Source organism: Trachinotus anak, unplaced genomic scaffold (assembly GCF_046630095.1).
Source record: "Trachinotus anak isolate AG129_WGS33_773 ecotype Australia unplaced genomic scaffold, CSIRO_AGI_Tana_v1 ptg000002l, whole genome shotgun sequence".
Lineage (NCBI taxonomy): Eukaryota > Metazoa > Chordata > Actinopteri > Carangiformes > Carangidae > Trachinotus > Trachinotus anak.
In genome coordinates this window covers 15,559,409-15,584,334 of record NW_027273853.1, presented here as the reverse complement: position 1 = coordinate 15,584,334, position 24,926 = coordinate 15,559,409, and the positions used below count along the sequence as shown (strand labels likewise).

Genomic DNA, 24,926 nt, shown 5'->3' with positions numbered 1-24,926 from the left:
AATTAGGATGCTGAGAGGAAATGTAGAGGAAGGAAGCATTTTCTTGACTTCCATTTTTCCATCCCACATGCAGTGCATGAATAATCCAAATCCTGTTGTGGCCATAAACACTAATCTTTATTGCCTCAGTGATAAATCATCTATTGGATATAAGAAAATGACCAAACCTCCAAAATAGGTTGATGGATTCAGGCATCAAATCCCTGCATATATCAGTGACACTCATGCCCTGCAGCAGTGGAATGAGTGCTGATAGTGCTCACTGGAAGCAGAGTATATCTCAGGAAAGGACAGATTCCTGTTCCCCCCCCAACAGATGCCTGTGCCTGTAAACAATGTTAAAGGGAAACAGCAGCTTAACGACCAAACTCATTACAGCAGCCGGCAGATCAAAGCAACTAGGGATTCTGATGTCGTATTTACAATGTGTGTGTGTCTGTGTGGAGGTAGTGTGTGCCCGCATATGAGTATGTTTTTGTATCCAAACGCGTGTGAATGCAGGATGCATTGTAGAGCAATTTTTCATTCCCACAGCCTAAATGCTTTGTAAACCACAGGGGCCTGAGTAATCTACCTCTAACCAACCGACACGGGCAATAGAAACCTGACTATCACATCCATCAGACTTTCCTTCTGGTATCATTCCTCTTTCATCCCTCATTTCCTCATTCTCAATCCTCACTTCCTTTACGTGGGAGATTTCATTCACTCCTAATCGAAAGATTTATGCCGATGCACAGATAAATATGAATGGTGCAGACCACAGAAAGCATCAGTAAGGCCAGTATCAAGATTTAATGCTTTGGAGTTTTTTGGATGAAAGCTCCTCATGTGCTGAGTAAACACTCACAGCTACAGTTGTTGCTCAGTGGGTTAACCCTGTGTTGAGTCATGTATAGGCCATGTAGTCCAGGTTAGATTCTTGGTCAGCCAGTTTATTCCCTAAATCTCTCTGCACAGATTTTGATGTTTAATCAGCACCTTTTTTTCTCTGCCAATTACTGAGAGAGCATCTGGAAAGAGGCATGAACATATGTTGGCCTCTGGTCTCCAACTGCAATTATGCAAGAGGTCGAAGAAGAGAGAAGAATGGTGGCGAAAGACTAAAACGCTTCAGTTAAATGACAGGCAAATACTGTGATTAAAAATAAAACTGAACAAAAGAAAGAGTGGGCAAACTTACAAAAACATCCATAAGCATGTGTTCCAGGGTCACCTCTAAGTCCTCGAGTCGAGCTGCAAGAGTCATCGTTCAGCTGATCCAAAAACACGCCACTAAGTAAGAATCTAGATTTAGGTTTTTCAACAAAAGTCTCAATCAAGACCCAAACTCGGGTTTTCCAGCTTGCTTCTCTTCCTCTGTCCTATTAGATGTTATTATGGGATATTGACAGATGACTTAATGGAAGACGTTAAGCCATGTCATCCTTATGATATCCCAAGTCTCCAAAGAACCATGTCATGACAGCTTCTAACAGTCCAACCTTCTTTGTCCACACTCTCCTTTCATTCTCCATCCAGGGTGGCTTCCCAAACAATCAGCTGTAGTCCAAGTCTGATAAATAAACACGTCTATCGCCACTAAACTTGGCTCCAAAAACTGTCTGGATTCCGATCAGGATTCCAACTGTTTCCAAAAAGGGTGTGGGGTTCCCTTTAAAGTGCCCTCAGTCGCTCCTTAGTGCAACCTGTGGTTACTGATAAGGACTTTGTGACAGACTAGAGCCTTGGAGTCCCCTGTTCAGATCTGATTTATGATCCATGTAAGAGATGAAGACGCTGACAACTCCCTGGCAGAGGGTGGGTCTCACTGTTCCTGTTAGGATGCACGGAAGAGAAGAAGGAGGAGGAGGAGGAGGAGGCGTATGGCTTGATGGGAAGTCATGTGTCTGTTTCATTTTTTAATATCTTCCTATCTCACATTCTCTAAGTTGTTTGAACAGGATATCTCCTCCCTCTTTCCCCCCGCTTTCTCCCTCTTTTTCGTCTGTGCCCTTTCAGGTCTCTGTCCACAGTGGCCGTCTTTGTGTGGAGGGAGAGCCTGGGGCAGCTGATGCCCAATTCTGGGTGCTCTTGGCTGGGGTCATCCTCTCTCACACTGGGCCTCTCATCAATGGGCCATTGTAGAGGCCTCATTAAGGGTTGGCCCTTGCTGCTGAGGCTCCCATAGACACACAAGGAGAAATCAACAGCAATATGGCCTGCATCTATGACTGGAAGCTTATGTAACAGTGTGTGTGTGGGGGGGAGGGGGTTGTAGAGGACAGGGCATGTGGGGTAGAGGGCTGATTGGGAAGGAGAGGGGTGGGAGGGATGATAAGGGTGCATGGCACAGGGGGACAGTGATTCAGTGAGTGAGGAAGGAAAGCAGAAGAAAAGAAGGGAAGCAGGGGGACGAAGGATGTTGGTTGGACGATCCATGGAAAGGGGTTGTTTTTGTTTTCTGGCAAGTGCTGGTGGAATGTCCCCCCAACCTCCCCCTCCCCACCCCCCATTCTCTCTCAGTTAACCAGACTTAGAGAAAGAAAGAATCAGAGAGATTGAGTCAGACAGAGTGGGCTATGGGAGGAAGTGAGTTTAACTGAGCTGTACCACCAAACAGGATATGACTGTATGTAGTTATGAGCTGTAAGGAGAGAGACTGTGTTTGCATGCACCATAGACTGCAAATAAAGATGGACCTTGGTGACGTCACCCATGGGTTTCTGAAGAGTGGTTCTGAAGCTCAGAGTGGGCTTCTCCTCCGTTGACATTTTGGCAGTACCTGACTCCACCTAACTCCCAGTTAATCCAAAAATGGGCGAAGAGGTGGAGTGTGTGTGGAGCCAAGTGGCTGTAAACATGTTTATTTCTGATGTAAAGTTGGGCATGGGAGTCTATGGGAATTGGCTGGTCAGCCTCAGGGAGCCATTCGAAGAATTGCGGTTTTTGGCACGTCTGAGTTGGCTTCATCTAGTCAGTAATCAGATTTCTTAGTCATCCCTTACAATGCTTTTTAGCCACACTCTGTAGTGACTGGACCACATTTTCTCTTAAAAGGGCATTCCACCAATTTCACACATGAAGGTGATGTAGAGTTATACTCAGCCTGTGTATGTCTTCAGTAGCTCTGGAGGAGCCTTGCTAAGTCTGAGAAAATAACCCTAATGATGTCACAGTGATGTCATTGGGTTATCTTCAGTTATGTTTGAGATAACATAAAACATTAAATATTTATGCATATTTAACAGTAAGGGAACGTCTAATGAAAAATGCCTTTAAGTTGCATTATGGGAAATGCAGAATGTTGTGTTTTTGGAGTTTGAGACAGGAACTAAACCATCTAATCTGATGGTCACATCTCCTCCTTTCTCTTCAAATCAAACATCTTCACTCTTTCGCTTCCAAGTCTCACATTTAACCTTTTTGCACCTGCTATTTCTTTCTTCTTACTTATCTCTTCTTATCTCTCTCTCCCGTCCTCCTCCTGCCCTCTTCCTAAGCCACACAGACCCAGAGTGCCAATGACCTTTGCCCTTTAACCTCTCTTGGGTGTGAGGTCGACAAGAGCAGCCACTCATCAGACCTCGCATCAACTCTGTGGAGCAGTGGGGTGTGACCAAGTCTATTGAACAGCCGTGATTTCGTGCACTCACTCTCTCTCTCTCTCTCTCACACACACTCACACGCACACACACACACACACACATAGACAGATTTACATAGACACCATAATACACACCACTTGGTGTTAGAAACAGAGTGCACAGATCCATCAGTCCTTTGTTGCCCTCAGGAGGATTTCCTGTCTTCCTGAAGTCGCTTCTAATGCTGTGAATATGTAAGACCCCACCATTAATATTATCCCTCTAATTCTCATCTGCATGCCGCTCATGCATTATAAATACCCTCCAGCATGGTGAAGATGGACAGTCTATGGCGACTAAGACTTGTGAGGCAGGTGGCACGTGGAGTCTGAATGCAGTGAAGAGTGTTGAGATCGGCAGGTAGCCTATCTAGACTAGCATTTGCCATTAGTGAAGAGCTTAACCCCCAACAGAGGGGCAACACAGGACATCATGTCCCAGTGTGACTCTTCGTTGCACGGTTAGGGTTAAAACCCAGATTTCTGTGTGTAATCCAGAGTGTGTGTGATGCTGTATGTAGGTAGTGAAATGAATCGTTACTAATGTTTACAACAGCCATTTCAGAGAGAGTTAAAATATCACCTAATCATTTTCCATAATAATACACAGACGCAAAGAACACATTATGTTCCATTCACATGTACTTACAAATGCATATTACTGTAAAAGAGGGAGTTTGAACTGCCTAGCTCCTGTTTCTGCACATGATTTATTTAAATGTAAAGGTAGAATTTACAAGGATCCCCGCTGAGTCCTTACCCACACTGCCTCATGAACATTATCATGCACACATAAATAAACAATAACCATCACATGGATTTATACATCCATATCAAAGTGTAATGAAATTGTAAGATTCAACAAATGATTTATACAAATGATTTACATTACCAAACCTCAGGCTTGCTATATATCACCCAGGGTTAGCTAAAAATCAGCTTCACTACATGTGGTACCTTAAGATGAAACTGGCTGAAGCAGTCTGATGTGTTTTTCCATCGTTCTCCACCACCAGCTTCCACATAGAAGTTGTCTGTCCCGGTAATCCAGTAAGCAAGAACACCAGAGTGGTGGCAACTGCAGCAACTCAGACTGTACATCACAAATCTGGCCTTAATGAGCCTCTTTGATTCTGATTCATAGTAAAAGAAAAACTCTGAGGACAGTTTGGCTCTTTACATCTAATTTTGAGAAAGAGTACAGAGCGTACGTCTGTGTGAGCCTGATTGATTGCGATGTGCACCTGGCATGGAAAATAGGGATATGTGCTAATCAAACTCTGGGCAATCTTCCAAATGGTTTGAGGTTTGCACATACACACACACTCACAGTCAAAAATAGTAACTATTCCAGACATGTTGTTAAAGCCTCTTAAGCACCTGTTTGCAGCCAGCTGTCTAAAGGGTTTACTGCCAGTCTTATACACCGGGCAAGTAGGTGTTAAAGTGTGCAGAGAGTGCAACACACAGCACATCATCTGCTCACAAGTCCGCCAAATTACCTCAAATGGTTTTAATGACTCACAATATGTCACACTGTAAGTAAGTATCCCTTTGTTGCATTTTTCTATGCTGACCACTCTGCCTGAAAACAGTATTATTAACATACACTATCTTCATATAATGTAGGTCTGGTTTTGTCTTTCATTATTTTGATCTTTTTGCTGACAGTCGCTCCGTCTTTCACGTTTTTTTCCTCTCTATTCATGTGCCTCTTTTTGTCAGCCTTGAGTGATGAAGGGCAGCAGAGTGCAGATGAAAGAGATTCTGCTAAGTCATTCTCTGCAGCACTGTGAGTAATCTGAATTCTGCTGTGTCACTCTGCACCCCAAATCTGTCATTGCACATTACAGTGAATGGCTCTCTCTTATTTTTGTGTCTGAATGTGTGTGTGTGTGTGTGTGTGTGTGTGTGTGTGTGTGTGTGCATAGAAGTGTGTGTGGTTTCTAGAAAGACCTGTCAAAAGAGACACAGGTGCACTCCATTATCTTATGTCATTCTTGCTGCAGTGAAAGTCACCTTGGGTTTGAAAGTTAGATGCATTCATACTCACGACTAGCCAGAGAAAATGTTCTCTGGAACATTTGAGTAGAAAATGAATATGCAGGGAAATCAAAAGGTATTCATAAAACAAATACACACATCTTCCACCTTTTCTAACTTGGTCGGAGCTTTTACTTCTGTCTCCGCTGTTCTACATAGGAGTGAGTGTGTGTCTGAGAGGCACTGAGCAGACAGAATGCGACAGAGGCATATTTTAGAGGCTGGTTGTATGTAGGCACTGGATTGAGTCACGCTCCAGCATTTTCTGCCCCAGTAAACTTAGCCCACTTTACCCAGTGCTGAGAAGGCTTCCCAGCCTCCACCATGCACAGAAATAGACACAGAAAGACGCACACGTACCAAGCAACACTGTTAAGTGGGTAAGAAAACACTGTTTCCCTAACACTGGTTTAACAATTAACACTCTAGTAAGCAGGCAAGCCTGTCTGCCTGCAAGACTGCACAATTTTTATGAATTACTCTAGCGTGCAAACAGCACACTCACATCAACTTAGGATCAAGACATGCACGTGAGTCCCCAAACCCAAAGTCCACATACTATTAGGAATCTGATTTGTAGCAGCGCGAGCGTTAAATGTTTGATGATACAGCTACATATTTAATCTTAACAGGCCAGATCATGAGGGGAAATGGGTTATACATGATCGTACTCCCCTGGGAAAACACGGGGATACTGGGAAAAGAGGGAAACATAGGTTAACACACACTTTAATGTGTAGTCTCTCTCTTTCTCTCTCTCTCTCTCTCTCTCTCTCTCTCTCTCTCTCTCTCTGTGTGTGTGTGTGTGTGTGTGTGTGTGTGTTTTAATATGTGGAGAGAGAATTTCACCTACAAAATATCCCAAAATATCATATGTGACTGCAACTAATAATTATTTTCATTTCTGATTCATCTGTCAATTATTTTTTTTAATAGGTGTAAAAAGGTTCCCAGAGGCAAAGGTGACATCCTAAATAGCTTATGTTACTTGAAGATATTTAATTTACAGTGATGCTTGAAAAATCTAATTTGTTACTGTTTCAGTTGTTGTTCTGACTGAAGCTAACAACTGAAAACTCATGAACTAATGTAAGTTTTCCTGTATTCCTAACACCCTATCCAAGCTGTTTTCATTCCTCAGACCCATTTGTCTACATGCAGGATGCAGCTGTGCTTATAACCCTCATAAACCTCTCAGCCCCTCGTAACTAAATGACTCTCCTTCTTTATAGACAATGAATCATTATGATACCTCAGCCATGCAAACCACAAACTAACAAAGTATGCACACAAACAAATACAAAGTACAAAGAGGATGCACCTGTGCACACCGTGCCAAACACACACACACACACACACACACACACACACACACACACATTGCACATTGCATTTCCTTGTTCTTCTAATGAGCTAACATGACCTACTCGTTCTATAATCCACAACACACTTGCATGCTTTCTCCCAGGAGTGCAGTAATCCGAGCCAGACTGTGCCAGCTCCACCTCATGCTGCAGGCATGAGACTAGGCTGCTTGTTACTGTACAGATGGGCCCCACACCTATGACAGGTGCACCAGATCCTCCACTGCCACACAAACCAATGGTGACTGCTGGCCAAACGACTTTGGCAGATTGTCTTTGTTATTATACACAGGAGGACAAGGAGGAGGAGTAGTAGGAGGAGGAGGGCCCTTAGGGTTCAGGGAAGGAAAGACGTAATTTGAGGAGATTGTCTCCACCTCCTAACATTACTCCAGGCCATCCTTCTCATCATTTCAAAGGTAAAATGTAAAACATTAAGGCATTTTGCAGACTTATGTTTTTTTGTGTTTCATGTATTTTTTGTATGAATATCTGCTTTTAATTTTCTCTGTCTAACTCTCTGCAAGGACAAATAGATGGGATCCAAGAAGGAGTGGGCTGACAGAGCACTGCCAGACTGACCCCCTGGGGCCACAGCCTCCATTGAGGTCCCCTGTTAGACAGACCAGTGCACCTCCCACCTCTCTTTCTCTTGCCTTTGTCCTTGCTACACCTCCTCCTTGCTTGCACCACAGTCAGAAAGAAGATGTGCCGTGACAGCCAGGGCTTGATCAGTCCCAGGTTTCACTCCAAGCCAAGGTCCTGTCCCTTGGTATTTACCACTTATTTACATTCAGCTCCCGTTAAAGCCATGATAACAGAGGAGCTGCTGAAGCCATGAGAGAAGGGAAGCAAAAAAAAAAAGCAGAAAGCTGACACATGAAAAATTAAGGTCTGGAAGTAGAGGGGGAGGATTTATTGGGGAAAGAGCAAGGGGGGGGGGGTAAATCCCAAGTAATTGCCCCTCCAGTAGACAGCAGGGCCAACGGAATGGCCGCTTGGTCACTGACAAAACTCATAATTATTAATCAAGTGCAGCCTTTAACATATGCTTCCTTCCTTCAGTCTCTTTGTCCCTCCCCTCCTTCCCCTCTATCCTTCTTGACATTTTCTCTCCATTTCTCTTTCTGCTTTCCCTGGTTTTCGTCTTTCGTCTGCTCATTGTCTCCTTCTCGGACAGCAGGAGGAGCAGGATGAGGTCATTAATTATACATATAATAGTTCCCTGGTCACAACACACACACACACACACACACACACACACACACATACACACACACACACACACACACACACACAGACACGCTCTCCTCTCTCCTCCCTCTCCACCTGGTCCCCTCCACAGGCCTGTGTGTTTCTGAGAAAGCTGTGATGACAGATGAGAGGTGCTGTGGAGTTGTCCAATAAAACTTGGTGTTTATTGGGGCCAAACGCCCGGTACTCACATACAGCAGCAGAGCAGCAGACCACTACTCATTAGAGCTGAAGGTCTCCACTTATTGGCTCCATACATCAGACAGAACACAGCAAGGAGGAGGCTGGTTGCATCTAGCAGCCAAGAATCTTAAGCGATGTCAGGAGTTTGTTTTTTTCCACCAGTGCTCACATACAGCAGTAGAGAGCAGCACAGTCACAAGTTCAACTGCCAGGAGGACCTGCTCCTCTTCATCGGTGAAACTGAATCACATGATTTTGGGAGGCCATGGGCAAGGCAAGGGAATCCCATCACACAGTGCTCTCTGGTGGTCAGACTGTGGAATACATCTCACAGGTGAAAGGCTCTGGAAAAAAGCTCCAAAAGGAGGACAAAATATCACACATCTTAGGAAAGGAGATTTGACGGACATCAGGGCACATTTAGTAGATCTTAAATAGGACATGACTTCCAAGGAGAAAGGAGAAAGGTCATAGAGAGACAGTTAACAGTAAAGTTCCAACATGCTGATTACCACACAAGTGGTGTGGTGCTTCTGGGAATCAACACAGCTTTTTCTCACCAGAAATTACATTATGATTTACAAAGGTGGTATTTGTGCAGCACTATTATTTGGAAGCGAGTGTAAATAATAATTACCTACATCCAACTACACCCACTTCAGGACTTGTAGGATAGCATTCCATATGAGACTGATGGCGTACTGAATGAAAGGGGTCAGACTCCTTTTTATAATCTGCTTTATATCTATGTATTATTGGGAATGCCCTCAATTTTGTTCAACCGCTGTACAAGAGTCAACCTAGTTTAAAGAATGTCCTACATTTGAGAAAAACAAGCTTAAGTGTCTAATGTTGAAAACAGTTTCAAGGTTTATATGTTCACACATGAGCAGAGAACAATATTCACTTTTAAAGAATCCCACCATGTGATATAAACCAAGATATAATGAGATACGGTGAGATACAGTTATTGCCAAACTGAAAACAGACACCTACATTGACTCACTGTGTCTCATAAACACACATCCATATTTAAAATCAAGTATGTCAGACAACTTGCAAAGGTGCACATACAAACAGACTACACAGCAAATAACAGCAGCTGTTGCCGAAAATCAGACACATCCACATACAAACACCTCTAGACATGTATTAATGGCCTTAACTGCAGTGGCAGATGCTCACATCTGTTCAGAATAAAACACACATGCATACATGCACACACACAAACACACACAGGGGTGAGTTATAAATCTGACACACGTCACATTTAATTGTTCTAACAAGCAGTAATGAGAGCATCGGGGGTCAGCGAGACACTTAGGATGATGTAAGTATTCCTGGGAGGATGGATGAGCATCAATCTGGCAACCTTGATTTCATATTTGGGTTTAATTCGGCGTAATGGCAGCTGTCTACACATGGGAAAAGGGTGATAATAGGATACTTGGCAACCACTGCACAGTGTTTGAAGCTAGAGGACTGGTGATGAAAGGGGAAAAAATGTGGGGTCAAATAAAACACACAGTACCACCTACACGTAGGTGATGAGGCAAGAAAAGGGGTAAGCTTGGAATTATTATTCCAATTCTGATTCCTCACACCAGTTGAAATACACACACCTATGGGAAGCAATCCCCTGATGTAGGGCCCTTTTAGACAGATATATTTATTAAAAGCATGTTTCTCGCTGCTGCATTTCCCCCCTGAGAAGCCCCAATAAGATCACTAAAGCTGGAGGAGATTGGTAAACTGCCAGTGGTGTCATGGACTACTGCTTCAGAAAATCAAGAGCTGAAATCAAGAACGGCCCTAAAGATTCTCCTCCCCCCTCCAAGTCCAATTTGCCACTCTGAGCAGATTTATTCCTCCTCCTTCCTGGAACCTTCACCATCACCATTTCTCATTCTATCTCTCTCCTTTTCCTATCCATCCATCCATCCATCCATCCATTATTCGAGCAGCTCTGAACCTACTTGCCCCAGCCTCACTGTTGGAAGCCTGACAAGCCAACCTCAATAAGGCTGTCTGGTAGCAGCATATGGGAATGTACATCTGGAGATGAGCGTGTACACGTTATGAAGCATGCAACTGACAACTTTGCATGCGTGTATTTGTGGGTATGCACATTTTGTGTGTGCATCTGTGTGTAAGGGAACGTGTTTAGTGTCTTTGTGTCCATGTACAGTCACGTAAATCATGAAATAGACATTAGAGCAATTGAGCATAAAAAGTGCAAATGTGAAATGTATGAAATAGATCTTACTGAAATAACTGAACTCTGGAAAAAGAGGTGAGGAAAGCTATTCTACTGAACAAGACAAAAAAAGTAATATATTTACAAAGTGGTCTGTCACAAAGTGTTATTACTTTATCTTTTACTTCCTAAAGAGAGTGCACATTTGATGAAAAAAATTGCATCATTTGTATTTTTTCATTTCTTTTGGGTTTGTTTTTCCTTCTTTCCACAATTCTGGAATGACCAATTCCCTCTGTACTGCAGTTTTCGTTGCAGCTAACTCCCTCTGTTGGCCTGGGGAGGGTGTAGACCTCTGATACGCATTGAGTAGCAAGTTGCGTCTTCACCAGGAGGCAGTAACACATGCGGACGTCCATGTGATCATCTCTAAATGAGTGCACAGCCAGCCAGTAGTAGCCATCAGCACAGTTACAAAGATATAATGGTTTGTGGCTACCTACGTGCTAATCTGCCAATTACACTTACAGGAGCACCTGAGCCAGAAGCCAGAAACAGCACAGCCAGGGATTGCACACTTGAGCTCCAGGCTGAATTTGTAATTGTAATAGAGCCAGTGCTCCTCAGTGCACATGAACAGGTCAGAACTAGAACAGCGTAGTTGCTGCCAGAGAGCAACTGTGACTAATAAATGTTGAGTCTCTTTACAGTGTGTTTTTCTGTTGATATACTTAGTGTACTTTTGAGACTAGGTTTCATAATGCATGGTCTTCTTTTTCCTCTGTCTTCTCTTTCCTTTCTCTTCTCTACAACAACACCTCTCTCCCTCTCTCTCTCTCTCTCTCCCCTCAGGACAGTGTTGACACCAGTCCAGGGCTTGGTCAGCCAATCAAATGTGAGGAGTCCTGCTACTGACTGCTGCCATCCTCCTCTCTCCTCGTGTAAAGAGGTCACAGTTCAGAGCCCTGGGGAAGGCGTGAGGAGATGGAGGTAGGATGGCTTAAAAGAGCAGAGAAATGGGCTAGAAATGGTGGGTCTCTTGCGGGGTTGAGGTGAAAAAAGCAGAATAAAGAGAGGGGGAAATGCTTAAGAGCTCATGACTGAGGGAGATTAGAGAGTAATAGGTAATGGGGTGAGGGGAAGCAAGACACTCTATTTCCTGTGTGAGTGTTTGCATGTGTATTTGTGTATGTGTAAAATTGTCTGTGGTGTGTAGATCTACTGATAAGGTGATGTATGATACCTGTGTAATGCAGGGTCACCCTTTGCAGCAGGGGTGACACTACTAATCCTCTGCTCGTTCATCAAAGGTGTCTGTGTGTGTGTGTGTGTGTGTGTGTGTGTGTGTGTGTGTGTGTGTGTGTCTCTGTGTGTGTGCATGCTTGCAGTTACATTCCAGTATACAGTGTAATTGCTGCTCTGATTCTCTGAAGGCTAAAAGCAGTGCATGGGAAAATCTCTTGGGACCATCTATTCTATGCAATTACACAGATAGAGTCAATAGACATAATACAACTGCTGGAGGCTCTTTAAATGGTTTGCATGGTTTTAACACTGACACACAAACACAAATGCGTTAATTGAAGTATGGTGTTACGGTGAAATTTTCATTACGATACTACTGTGTCTTGCTGTGTCTTCTGCCTTTCTTTGTAGACACTTGACTAATTTTACCCTCCCATCTTTCAATTGCCTTTCTTGGAAATAATTTAAAAAATGCCTGTGGACTGATGACAGCCAATGAAGTGGAAAATCTGCACCCTGTGTTTCCATGACAACGCCTAACATTAAGTGCATCACTGGTTTGCTTCTCTGGTTGCTCAATTGCGCTCTGATTGATCTCATCGTTCGGGCCTCTTCATGGGGACAAGAGCACATTTGACATGCTTGACACAGCAGGGTCACACACACACATAAACATACAAAAAAACGCACACATACAGACACCATCAGAGATGGTATATAGGCGACATGCAGTGCCAGATCTTCAAACAGGGAAGAGAACAAGGGGAGATGTGCGGCTGCGAGGAAACGCTTCAAACAGGGAACTGTGGGAGTATCTCACTCTCTACATGGCAACCCACTGATGTCATCTTACACAGTACGGCAACAGTTCTCTTTGTCTTTATCTGCTGTATCAAGAGATCACAAGCTAATAAATATTATGTGCTACAGTTAGCTTTAAAATGAAAAAGTTTGGTCTGTTTTGCCTTAATTAAATATCAAAACCATATAATACATAATAGATAAAGGAATATGCTTTCTTCCAAAATAAGACCACTGACTTACAGTCATTTCTTTTTCAAATTAGATGTGACTTCATTAGCAACATAAAATCTGTTGTCCCTATTAGAGACTACCCTTGACAGTGCACTTATTAGGCAAAAACGACAGCTGGGAGATGGGGCTCTACATCCAATCAGTGTGTGTGCTTGTGTGTGTATGTCTGCGCCTCAGCATGTGTGTTTGTTAGCATGTGCCCCATGTGGTTCCAGTCACTAGACACCCCCCTTTCTGCTGCTTACTTTGGCCTTTAAATGCTGCCAGCTAACCTACTGTGCATTGACTGTGTGTGTGTGTTTGTCTCAGTGTATGAGTGGGTTGCCAAAGGCAGTCCCACCTTGTGCTGCAAATCCAAACCCCACCAGCCCTGCCTTTCTCTCCTAATTATTTTCATCCAAGCAGCGAGGTGGCCAGCTTCAGGGATGTGGGTCTGGTCACTTCCCTTTTGGCTGCTTCGCCCTCTCCTCCGTGCCACCCTGACCTTAACCATCCTGACAGCCGTCTGCCCGCTAATGAAGCAGGTGGATGGATGGATGGCGGGGGAAAAGAACGAAGGAAGGAGTGGAGAGGGTGTAGGTGTTGGGGTGGGGTGGGGAGGGGTGGAGCCAATGTAACAACACAGAGGAGGGGAAGGTGAGAGGTGTGTGTGTGTGGGTCATCTAAACTGTCCATTTCTTAATGCAATAAATATGTGCATGTGGGCGAGTGTGCATGTATGTCCAAGCCCTTGGCCATTTCTGTAATGGCTCCATCTGTCATGGGCAGCTGGACATAAACACACACACACACACACACACACACACACACATACACTCTCATGTGCACAAACATGACCCAAGGAGGACAGAGCCTTGAGATGAAGCAGAGAGTGACACTGTGCCGAAAGAGAAAGTGAGCCAGCAGATAAACGACGGGTGAGAAAGGAAGAGTGGAGGGGTCGCTTTGATTAGACTGATAGAGCATTGACAAGGTTAATCTCTTTGTAACTACTCCCTATTGATCCAGTAACACACAAAAGGAGTTGACTGGAGAGCTGATATATACACACACATATGCACACGCACTAAATAATATGCGCACAAGATGTGCCATGTGACAGCACACGTCCTCAAGAATAAGATTTCTGTGACGCTAGAGCTCCTTGTTCTACTGACCTATATGCATATATTACACACAACTGGGGATGTCGACAGGGAACTGTGTGCGTCTTTAGGTTCGTATATGCCTGTCTGGATCTGTCCCTTCCCTTTCATCTTTGCTGAAGAGACATTATACAATAATAAGAGATACACTTAAGCAAAGTTTACGGAGATGGAGGATAACAAGGCCAGTTCTTTCAGATTACCACAGGATTACTTTGCTCACTATATTCTGCACTCATTGCGTGTTCGTGTTGACCTGCTTTTGTGCTGTACGTAACTACACAAAGGCAACACGGACGCACAGCTCACTGATGCTTGTTTTATTTCATTTTCCTGCTTCACTGCCCATTACTGTCATCCTAAATAAAGAAACAGATAGGAAGAGTGATACAGAGCGCTGGAAAAAAAAAAAAGAAAATGTGCTGGAGTGAGGCAGAGGAGATACAAGTATAACTCTTCTCAAGTCCACTAGATAACCTGCACAGCCAGCTCAGCACAATTTTAGTGAGTGGAGGATTAGGAATGGTGCAGCTTTTACAGGCTTTTGCTCTTCCATGTCTGCTATCTAGGGTTGAAGTCACCTTTTTTGTAACCCTGTGCAGGACCTAGAGTGATGCCATCTTACAGAGACAAAAGAAATAGATTTTTTAAACTTCTTCCTCTTATTTTTTGTCTTTTGAAAGGTTTGGTTTTATATGAGCAAGAAAGAAAAATTGCTTCCATATAAGCTATTAATGGGATGCCACCAACACTTTTATATGGATAAACTTTGAAGTTATTTCTCTCATATTTACCACAGATACTGTTTGGCTGTGAGTATACACTGCACTACTCCACTGAAAAGATGGCTCAGCTCCCACTGTGAAAACATTTTGTCAGGGGTTTGTTTCCCTCCTTACATTTCTCATCTCTGATGTTGTTTACAAGTGAACTGAAAGATTGGATGGAAAAAAAAAAAATCACAAATCAAAGGTTGCTGTTCTCAGTAGAAATGGCGCATTAAAGTGAAATTATGCAGTGTAAACTTTGAGAGACTCCTGCACTGGCTCATCATGCTGTGATTCATTCACATAAATCTAATAAAGTGACTTTGATGCCGAAACACATATTGACTGTGGGGCATGTGAAGCTCAATGTGGCTGATGAAGATAAATGCAAAAGTCATTTAGTCACTGAGAATGATTCCCACAGCTCATGGGCAAATCTGGCCAGGGTGGTAGACAGCACAGATATAGCAGGCTTGATTCCATGCCATATCTTTGAAGCCAAGTCTATCTCCAAACAGCCCGCTTACTCTCCTCTTTGGATTAGATCATGGGCCGATCTGCAAATACCAATTACAGTGCTCATGCTAACTGCCAAAGACACAGCGAGGGCCAGACAGACGGACAGACAGACAGATGGACAGGTGGGCAGACAAATAGGACGGAGAAGCGGGAGCAAGATATACACACAATCTTGGCCTAAAAGCAAAAAGTGTGTACAAAGGGGTCCAAAGCTACAGTGAAATGAAGAGCAGAAAAAGGACGAATTGCGAAGGTGAGAAAGAAGAGGTGAGCAAAAGGGTGTACTCATGTGTGACAACACCATCAGGTCATCCCAGTGGATTAACCCTTTCAACACCTTCATAAGTCGCAGCTTGTGTGGGAGGCACTATATAGTTCTGAGCTCATCCTTCCTATCATCAATCAGACTTAAAAAATACAAGCTAATTTCCACATGTGTAGCTGGTGGAGGATGCATCAAGAATTTATTTTTGGTTGTATAGGTCTGTACCAGTGGCAATAAAACAAAGAGGGGGAAGGGAGGGATGCATAAGAGAGAGCCAGGTTGCTAAATCATATCTGTCCTCTTGGGGAGAATGGGAAAGGAAAAAAGAAATAAGAACGAGCATAAACTAAAAAAAAATGGCAAAAGAATATTGTTTGAGGATGCTGATGCCAAATAAGGGCTATATTTCACAGTCTACCCACTGTAATAGGCCAGTAATGTCTGAATATGGTTGTAATTGTAAATAACAAAGACAAAGTCATGCTCTTCCAAAAAATGTAATCATGCCTTTATAAATATTAATGACGCCACTACAGTTTCTATATTAAGGTACCTTGTCCAGTTAACTCTCCCTCTCCTACACATGACACACATTAACTCTGAGGTTTTCATCTAAAATCTCGGACAGGAGGGAGACACCTCTGAGAGTCAATTACTGTCCCCACAGATGTGCTGGATGTCACATGCAGTCACATAGATAGGGACAAATAGCCTACTATTCTGATAACAACACACATTCACTAACACAAGCACACACACACACACACAATTGTCTTCTTCTAATAGCCTGTCTGTATGGTACGGACATAGACAATCACTGTTAAACAGATGCTGACCACAGTCCGCTTTGAGACACCAACCTAAAAGCTCTCATCTTAGACAGACATGAGTATATAACAGAAGATCGTGTGTAACAAGAACAATAGTGAATCGCCACTTTCAGACATTCACCCAATTCACTGCTCAAACAGTTTCTCCCTTGCACCTCTTTCTCCACGCCTTCTCTCTCTATCCTAAATCAAAAGGCCAGTGGTTTGTACTGAAGGGAGATAGGCACCACTCTGAAACACTGAGTCATTCTTTCAAAGCAACCCCTCTGTGCAAGGACACACACACACACACACACACACACATACACACACACACATACACACACACACACACATACACGCACACACAGATTGCATGTAAACTGTAACTCTATTTCTTTTTTCTGCAATGCACATTTTTCTAAACTATCTGAGACCTCCTGTGTCTCCTACTCACTCCCAGCATTCTCCCCATCGCCCCTAGCAACGCTGGCAGCTCGGAAACTTCTCAGCTCGAGTTCTAGTATCACCGTGGCGACTGATTCATTGATTCATTTCAGCGGTCCACCAGCTTGCAAGACATGCTTATCTCCCAATATACCATTCTGGTGTTGGATTCCTGTGGAGAACACTGTAGCTAGGATGCTGTGGAATCCCCATGGTAACCTACCCGTGTCCTCATTGGAGACAGCAGTCCCTCCATGGCTGATTCGGTTGGTTCCAGTGGGCTTGGGTCCCCTCAGCTGTGTCAGTGTATTATCCCAGTCCGCAAATAGATCCTGTTAGAAACGCTGTCTCATCCTCAGAGTGAACATCTCTACAACGCAGCTCCCTACCCACCCAGAGAGCCCGGCGAACTGACAGGCACACAGAGTCTGTGTGAGTGTGTGTGTGTATGTCTGTGACATACACACACACACACAGTGGGAAGCAGGAGGAGTGAGGGCTGTGCCAAACTTCCAGTGCTTCTCCTCCTTCCGCCGACCTGTCTGTTGGTGTGTGATCCTCCTCTACAAAGCACTGTGGTTTTAATGTGCAGTGTCCATGGAAGGTCTCTCTCTCTCTCTCTCTCTCTCTCTCCTTGACTTCTCTCGTTCTATCCCCCCCTCTCTCTCTGCCTGTCCCCTTCTCTCTCACTCTCCCTCACTGCCTCCAGCTACATTTGCTCCCTTCAATGTGGCAAATGATTGCAGGTTTTTTTCTTGGTACAGCTCTCCTGCTAGTGCTCTCCCTCTGCTCACACTCTCCTCTCTCTCTCTCTCTCTCCTCCTCTCTCTCCTTCTGTCCTTTCTCATCCTCTCAGCTTCCCATAATGCTTATTTCAGACCTCCTCCTCACTGTCAGTTCCTTGTTCCCGCCCAAGCCCCAAGCCGGGGGGTCAGGCAAAATGTACATTTATAGTGTGTGTGCGTGTGTGTGTGTGTGAAAGAGAGAGAAAGAAAGCAAAAGAGAGGCAGAGATAGAGAAGAGAGGGCACTCTCGGGGCCACTATTGTCCCTCCAGACAATAGTGGCTCTTTATCGCCTAGCAACCTGATCACCCTCTATTCTCTTAATAGACAAGGCATGAGTCACCCTCTCAAATACACAAATACAAAAAAACACACACTCACACAAACCTTGTCCCTCCTTTGCACACTGATACCCACAGCCAATACACGGCTACAGCTGCACCATAACCTACTGTATGTTTTCATAACATGTGACAGGTCAGTCAGCATGTTGTAGACTGTTATAATTGCGATTGGATACCATGATCACATCATTCTCTAAAGGTTTCTGGTTTGTTCTCTATGATAGTGCTGCCATTACAGACAAACTGGAACAAAAGGGTGATGGCTGAGTGCCACTAGATATGCATCTTGTGTGTGTGTGTGTGTGTGTGTGTGTGTGTGTATGTGTGTGTGTGTGTGTGTGTGTGTGTGTGTGTGTGTTTATTAGGTCTATGTTAATGGGCTTCCTTATAAATGGATGAAAACATGGACAAATCATCACCTCTGCTCCGAGCTGCATCTTGCCGTTGCCATAGCAACAATGGGAGCACAGAGAAGCAGAGAAATTGAAATAAATAAATAAAATCTGTGCATTCCTGTGCCCATTGCCTTTCTCAGTCCAAGTGTCTTATAACTAGAATAAGACTCACTGCCTTGACAGCATGACATCAAGTGATGAGCTCTGTCTCTCTCTCTCTCTCTCTCTCTCTCTCTCTCTCTCTCTCTGTCTGTCTGTCTTCCTTTCTCTCTGTCAATTATTTTTAGGCTGGCTTCTCTGTATTGACCCAGATAAGACAAAAAAAGCATTTCATTAACCAAATTAACCACAATGGACATTACCGATGAGGATCGCTCATTAGATTTCATGCACAGTATACCATACTCTACCATGTACCACAGACCCTTATTCGCATGTTTATCATCTCCAGTTACTAACCGTAATGGCCCTTTAATGTGAATTCACAAATAACATATCAAGATAACATGAAATCATTTGAAAAACGAATATTCCCATAATCATCTTTACCACAATATGGCAAGACAGGTGGATGGCCCACTGGTCATTGGGGCATCACTGTGCAGTAAATCCACAATACAAATACAATGTATGGGTACAAAAACAAAACCATACATTCTTAATCACACTTAGTTAAACCACATCAGTCCTGAGAAAAACATCTGTTAGTCTTTTACATGAGAAACATGCTGATTTTGTGTTCAAGTGTGTGTGTGTCTGTGTTACTATACTAACTACATTTGAATCCCCACAGCTGGTGGTCAGTAGCCTGCCGATTGATTTGTGCTGACAAGCTGAAGATGTATGGCGACTGTTACTCCTTCACATTACCATCCCACCAACGAAAAAACAGATAGACCGGAACCTGCTGTCGCATAACAGCATTGATCGCAGACTGGTCTGGATGACACAGACATCTCAGCACAACAATGTGTGCACCAGCTCAATAACATTCAGCCCGCAGGTGGCACAGCCACTGTGGCCTTATATATGTGTGTTTGTGTTAATGTTAGCAAAGGTAATGTCAAGTTGAGTTTTTTAAATGCAAACATTGATGTTGGATCGAACATGAAGACTGCATCTTAATTTCAATTGGACACAGAGCCTACAAGATTGCGTGATCACAAACATGAATGTATGCTACAAAGTGAAACACTGCTCAGGGGCCTAGAAGGTGAAACTTGATGCAATACTCATTATCTCAGAGCTAATTAAAATCTAATTAATGAACCTCCATGAACAGGGTTCGTAGTCATGTATTTCATTTATAAGGCATATTTAAACAGGAGATTTCCCATAGGAGAACATTCCATGGTCCACTTCACATCAGACAACTTACCTCTTCACAAAAAATGTTGCCATCAGACCATATGATTATATCACAGCACACACTCACACACACACATCAAGGACACAAAACAGACAGAGATGAATAAACACACACAGGCATAGACACACACTACATCAAGCCCTAATTCGCTTACACACACTTATTGACGATGTAAAAATTGGGTAAGTGCCGCAGAGGTCTCTATAGGGAGGCAGTGGGAAGAGCTGAAATCTCATTATTCAGGTGACCTCTGACCTTAGAGCAGTGGTAAACCCAATGTAGTCTCCTAAATGTAAGCTTTATAAATAAACCTCAAGCACCTTTACCTCTCACAACTCCCCGAATATCTTTTCTCATTTTTGCCAAACAGTGCTTCATGTTATCCATTTTGTATTTTTACTCTTTTTTTACTCTCTCTCTTTTCCTGATGCTGGCTGAATATATATTGCTACTTTAGCTTGGCCTACACTGTGTTTATGGGGAGGATGATGTTTTTAGGCAGAACTGTATCTTTGCCAGTAAAGATATTATTTCAGGGAGAAGCGAGGTTGAAAATGTGTTTCTTTTTTTCACCAGGCTGGATGTGCATGTGTCTGGCAAGCCACAGTAACATACAGCCCCATATTTCACCATCATGCATTACTGCTGACAGTGAATGTTAACCTGTCAGCGAATCCCACACATACACACACACACACACACACACACACACATACCTCGTCCCTGCCCCCAACCTTTCCCAGCCACTATTAAACCTGCACATAACCATACATAAAGGAGAGAATGTGTGGATGGGATATAGGGGGTGATAACCATTACGATCACAGGACAATACTGCACAGTGCAGTGCACACTGCAATATACTGCACATTGCCCTTAAACCCATCCCCACCTCCTCTGTCTCCCCATCCCCCATCTCCCATTTCCATTACCTCCTCCTCACTCCTGTCCCTATCGCCCCATCTGGACCCCAAAATGAATCGCTTGTGAGTTTTTACATCACACAGATGTAAACTGACACACGTTGGTCAGAGTGTGTTTGATTTATCGCTCTAACTCCATGTGGTTTTTTTATTCTGCAGTATTCACTTCTTGCGACAGTCCTTTCCTTTCTTTTTTTATGCGGCCAGATGAAAATGTTACTGTGTAAACAGCATTTGTACTGAACACATATGTAAGAGAGCTGCATCATGGACAAATGTGAAAGTGGTGTGTAATTTTCTCTGGCTGTTTGTGTCTCTATTGAGAGCTGCAATTACACTGCAAAAAGCAGACGTCCAATGGGCTGAGGTAATTAGCCGCTGCTAGACAGACTGTAACTTCATGGGCAAACAAAGGAATTAATTGCAATGATTATCAATTAAACCACATCACAGCAAGAAAAGGAGCATAAGAGGTTCTGTTCTTTCTTTTAGAGCTGCTCCAATCCATGCTTCAACCTGATGTCTTTTTGTCTTTTAATCTGTTGTCCCATCTGCCATTATGGCTGTTCCAATTCTGTACTGTTTACTTAGCCACCAAATTTCATCCAGGGAATCTAATAGTGTGTGTGTGTGTGTGTGTATTAAACCAAGATTGTATCAAAACTTACCTGGTCCAGCAACCAGGTGACCAATCTGAACAAGAGCAGGTTGACAGCCCAGTGGGACAAAATAACAAAGCGAAAGAGACAGAAAAAGAGGAATGAAATGAGAAAGAGAGAAGTCATATTCATCGTTATTCACTGTGTGTGCCCAGGCGTCTGGCTGGGAACAGATAGACCCATGAGTCAGTGTGTGACCCTGTCACAGCATTACAGCTAAATCAATGCCACAAGAGAGGGAACTGCTGCTGACTCTTATACGCCAGACTGGGACTTCTTCTCTACACTGACCAATAGCATCGACTCAGGAGGGAGTTGGAGATACAAGATGTGTGCCTGTTAACAATCCCTGTCGATACTGAGGGTGGTCTGATGGAAAAACAGATAGACTGGAACCTGCTGCTGTGGGTTTTACATGTTGGGTGGAAATTTCAGTTGGAGGCATACATGTTTCATTGTTCTGAGATGGAAAAATAATCCATGGTTTGTTTTGTTTCACAATGTCAGTATTAACCAGGAGTCGACCACTTTATTTCAGCGTCAAGACTGAACCATTTACAGAGGCAAAAGAGAAATCTGCTAAATTAATATTGACAGAGGTATGTGGTATGTATCTGTGGGATTGCAGTAGTAAGCCATGAAGAGTGTTAATTACTGTCCAAATCAATTAACCACATTATCATCATTAATAATTTAAAATCCTCATTCCTGGTGGAGACTTGAGGTAAGCTGCAGTACAGTAGATGGGTTAATCCAGGAATTACTCAAGCAGTAATAGAATGTAATCTTAGCAACTCACACACATATTGTACTTCAATGCATACTGAAAACTGAGAGAGGTTTGTGGTTGCTCTAAGAGCTTTCAACAAGATTTTAGTGCAATTGGTTACTGCTGTTTGCAGTCAGACTCACAGCCAAGGGTGAGATTTACTTTGATAAATTGTGAGTATGAAACTACTTTAGCCTATTTCCAGAGCCAAGGGTCCCGGCCATGTTTGAGAGAGCCAGGCTGATTGTTGCCAGAGGGAATTTGTCTGACATCCAATCTAAAGTTCATTAAACAGCTATCCTGGGAAACATGCTGCACATGCACAATGCTGCACACACATACAGAGAGAGAGAGAGAGAGAGAGAGAGAGAGAGAGAGAGAGAGAGAGAGAGAGAGAGAGAAAATGTCCTCCACCAATATGCACAGAGACATACATTTGCTATGTGTGGCTGCCCTCATTGGCCTGCAGTCCTGGAGGTAGTTAAAGGGAGAGAGGGAAAGCCCCTCTTCTCTCACACCTCACCACAGCTCAGAGGGAGGAACATCTTATCTCACTACTGCAGAGAGACAGAGAATTAGAGAGGGAGAAAGATGGATGGGAGAGGGTAATGTGAGCAGGGTTTTGTAGTAGAAGGACATGAGCCATCGAGAGAGAGAGAGAGAGAGAGTGGGCAAGAGAGAATAACAGAGAATATTTGATCAATCTCATTTCCATAGCTTTCATGTGCCAAGGAAACAACCTTTGTGGTCCAGATTCAACAAGAACATAACCATCAGACTGACATACATTCACATTTCTTCCCCAAGAACACACCTCATCTCAGCTTTATAAGCTTCTCTTAGGTACAAGTGCATCCAAAAATCAGCACTAATATGAAAACTCTGTCTTCCCATCCCCTTCTGTATGTGTACATTGATGTATTGATTATTGGGGCTCTAAAACATTTTAACCTTACGCACATTTTTGTGAGAAGGAAATGTGAATTGGTTTTATTCATCCAAAGCCATGGTATAAGCGTGCACAATGCTATGAAGTCACTCCAGAATGGTCTCCTAGCAACTGTTGTCAGGGGCAACCAGCATTCTCTGCAGACAGCACAGCGAGCCTTGCAAAAAGAGAGAGAGAGAAGGAGAGACATATAGAGAATGACAGCGTGGTTGAGGGTTGACCATGGCTAAATTACTGTTTTCTGTGTCTTTATGGCGTTAACAGCATAGCAATCTTTGCATCCCTGATCCAGACTCATCATCTACCATCATGTGACCCTACTGACAATGTATTGGTTCATGAAAAGCCCATTTCTATTCACATAGCTCTGGCTTTGCATGTTTAGCATACTGATTTTGTTTGCAGGCACGAACACCCACAGAAATCTGACCTATTTCGATATTACTGACACATGCTGTATACACACACACACACATGCCCAAAGCATGGCCAGACGCTGGCTATTGCATGGACCACTCCTGTTATATATCACCCACCCACATTCACACACTGCCCTCTACTGCTAATCCTCAAACAAAACATGCAGATACAGTATTTCCTCTCAGCTCAAATAAAGTATGACAAAGTGGATGAGAATTTGACTTTACAAATGCAATATAGTGGATAAAAAATCAATTAGCATATTGTTTACCAAAAGTTGATCTTTTTCTTCATCATGGATAATGTAAATTATTATTATTATTATATTGAAAAGATCTGGATTCCCATCACTTCCTGGAATATTAATACAGGAAAAAAAAATCACATTCATCTCTTTGTTGTCTTTGATCTGACTGTAATTGAATTCTTGTCCAAGAGTCTGTGGCACCAACATACATAACATCCATCCATCCATTAACATGCCATCAAGATACTAATAGGATTTCTTGGAGTGAAATTGCTCTTCTGTTTCAAGATGTGATAAAAAGTGACACAATTCTAAACTGAAAATAGAATTGTATTGAAGGTAAATGGTACTACCTGGTTTTCACTGCTGGTCAAACAGCAGGACATGGCGAGGACTGTAAATTACCTTCAAAATAATATACATACATCACCTACCTCCAACGATGCAGGAATGAGATACAGGAATATTTTAAACCTGTGTGGATAAACAGTAATTCAACATTAAAATACAAGTGCTCTGAAATCATCTAAATGATTGTTAACATCAAAGTTATGTGTTAGAAATTGTTGCTGTAGCTTTTGTTGGATTTGCCATCAGTTTGTTTGTTTTTCAGGTCAAAGTTGGATTATACAGATTTTGTTTTGACTGCTACACTTAAATTGAAGAGTAGCAGAAGAGATGATGGAAATAAATGACAATAAAGGATGAGATGGAAACTTTATGTATGCATATAGATACCAACCTGCATACAAATAAAGATTTGTATAGATTTGAATGTTTCTACAGCAGATGCACGAGGAAACAGACAACTGCAAAACTTGAATTACAATCGATATTTTCTGTCTACAGCAAAAACAAAACTTCTCTTATTTTGGAATAAATTCCAGACTATTACTTTGTAGGTAAGAATGTTGACGCTGTAGTCACTGATCACTGATTCATTAATCCATACCATAATCCATATGCACAAACGGCTAGCGCCTGTGGGGAAACAGTAATGTTATTTTTTTTAAGTTTTAAAGATTCACCAGCAGCAGTAGCCTAAAGCCTGGAAAAGCAGATGTTTGATTCAGACGATTTGGAGCTTTTAGCCCTGGCCCGGCCTGATAAAGGGATGATGTGGGCCGAAGGATAAAATGTTCACTCCTTCCTCATCATCTGCTACTGAG

The 24,926-nt window shown here is 43.0% G+C and overlaps 1 protein-coding gene across 2 annotated transcripts in view; it reads right to left on the bottom strand.

Moving 5' to 3' along the window:
* Positions 1 to 17,578, bottom strand: part of frmd4a (FERM domain containing 4A) — an 83,447-nt gene extending 65,869 nt beyond the window's left edge. Inside the window, exon 1 of one of the 2 annotated variants that reach the window (XM_071501170.1) lies at positions 17,122 to 17,578. In XM_071501170.1, coding sequence (XP_071357271.1) covers positions 17,122 to 17,154 — 33 coding nt within the window. In that variant the 5' untranslated portion in view covers positions 17,155 to 17,578. Of the gene's footprint in view, positions 1 to 1,183; positions 1,753 to 17,121 lie in introns of those variants that run through there. The other variant, XM_071501155.1, reaches the window with a different exon arrangement.
* Positions 17,579 to 24,926: the final 7,348 nt, after the last annotated feature.